The following is a 640-nucleotide window of genomic DNA, read 5'->3' on the forward strand; positions in this document are numbered from 1 at the left end:
CATTAGAAGTGTACTTAACTACTAATAACTTATGTTTAATATAATTGGTCAATTTATTCCTAACCTCTTTACCAGGCAATGCTTAAAATTAATGTGAGATTGTTTCTTTTTTATAGATGAAGGATTTTCAATTCCTGTTTAATCAAATGTCTGAAACATGCTTCAAATCGTGTGTGAGTTCATTTTTATCACGGGACATGTCGACTGAAGAGGTGTGTTTCCATAACTAAAATATTTTCATATCTTGTAAATCCGAAATCACATTTTTAATTTTGTTAAATTATTTTACATGTTGAATTTACTGTGATAATTGAAAATAAAGACAGTTTCTACATTAAAGAATATTAAACTAGACGTGCCTCATCAGTTGTGATTTTCTTAATTTGCCATAGGCTCAATGTATTCAGAATTGTTCAAGTAAACACATAAATGCTAATCACAGAATAATGGAAATATTTATGGAAGTACAACCTGCTATCAATCGTAGGAACATGGAGGAACTTCGAAGGGCTCAGTCAACTTTAGAAGCAGCACAGAATGAACAGAATTTTTAGAGTACTATACAATTAATTTAATTCACTTTTTAGAAATTAGATTCTTGTACAATAAAGTGTAAAATATTTTTTTTAAGTAAGTACTG

At 28.8% G+C, this 640-nt stretch overlaps 1 protein-coding gene across 1 annotated transcript; it reads left to right on the top strand.

Moving 5' to 3' along the window:
• Positions 1-6: 6 nt before the first annotated feature.
• LOC108630488 (mitochondrial import inner membrane translocase subunit Tim10 B) lies at positions 7-634 on the top strand. Its single transcript, XM_018033819.1, has 2 exons — positions 7-212; positions 393-634. The coding sequence occupies exons 1-2, from the start codon at positions 117-119 to the stop codon at positions 552-554; spliced, it is 258 nt and encodes an 85-aa protein (XP_017889308.1). The 5' UTR covers positions 7-116; the 3' UTR covers positions 555-634.
• Positions 635-640: the final 6 nt, after the last annotated feature.

The sequence above is a fragment of the Ceratina calcarata genome, unplaced genomic scaffold (assembly GCF_001652005.2).
Source record: "Ceratina calcarata isolate Rehan_Ccalc_2016 unplaced genomic scaffold, ASM165200v1 scaffold7730, whole genome shotgun sequence".
Lineage (NCBI taxonomy): Eukaryota > Metazoa > Arthropoda > Insecta > Hymenoptera > Apidae > Ceratina > Ceratina calcarata.

Coding starts and splice junctions, on each gene's coding strand:
- LOC108630488 (XM_018033819.1), top strand. CDS start 117: ATGAAGGATTTTCAATTCCTGTTTAATCAAATGTCTGAAACATGCTTC. Junction 213..392: donor GGGACATGTCGACTGAAGAG/GTGTGTTTCCAT, acceptor AATTTGCCATAG/GCTCAATGTATTCAGAATTG.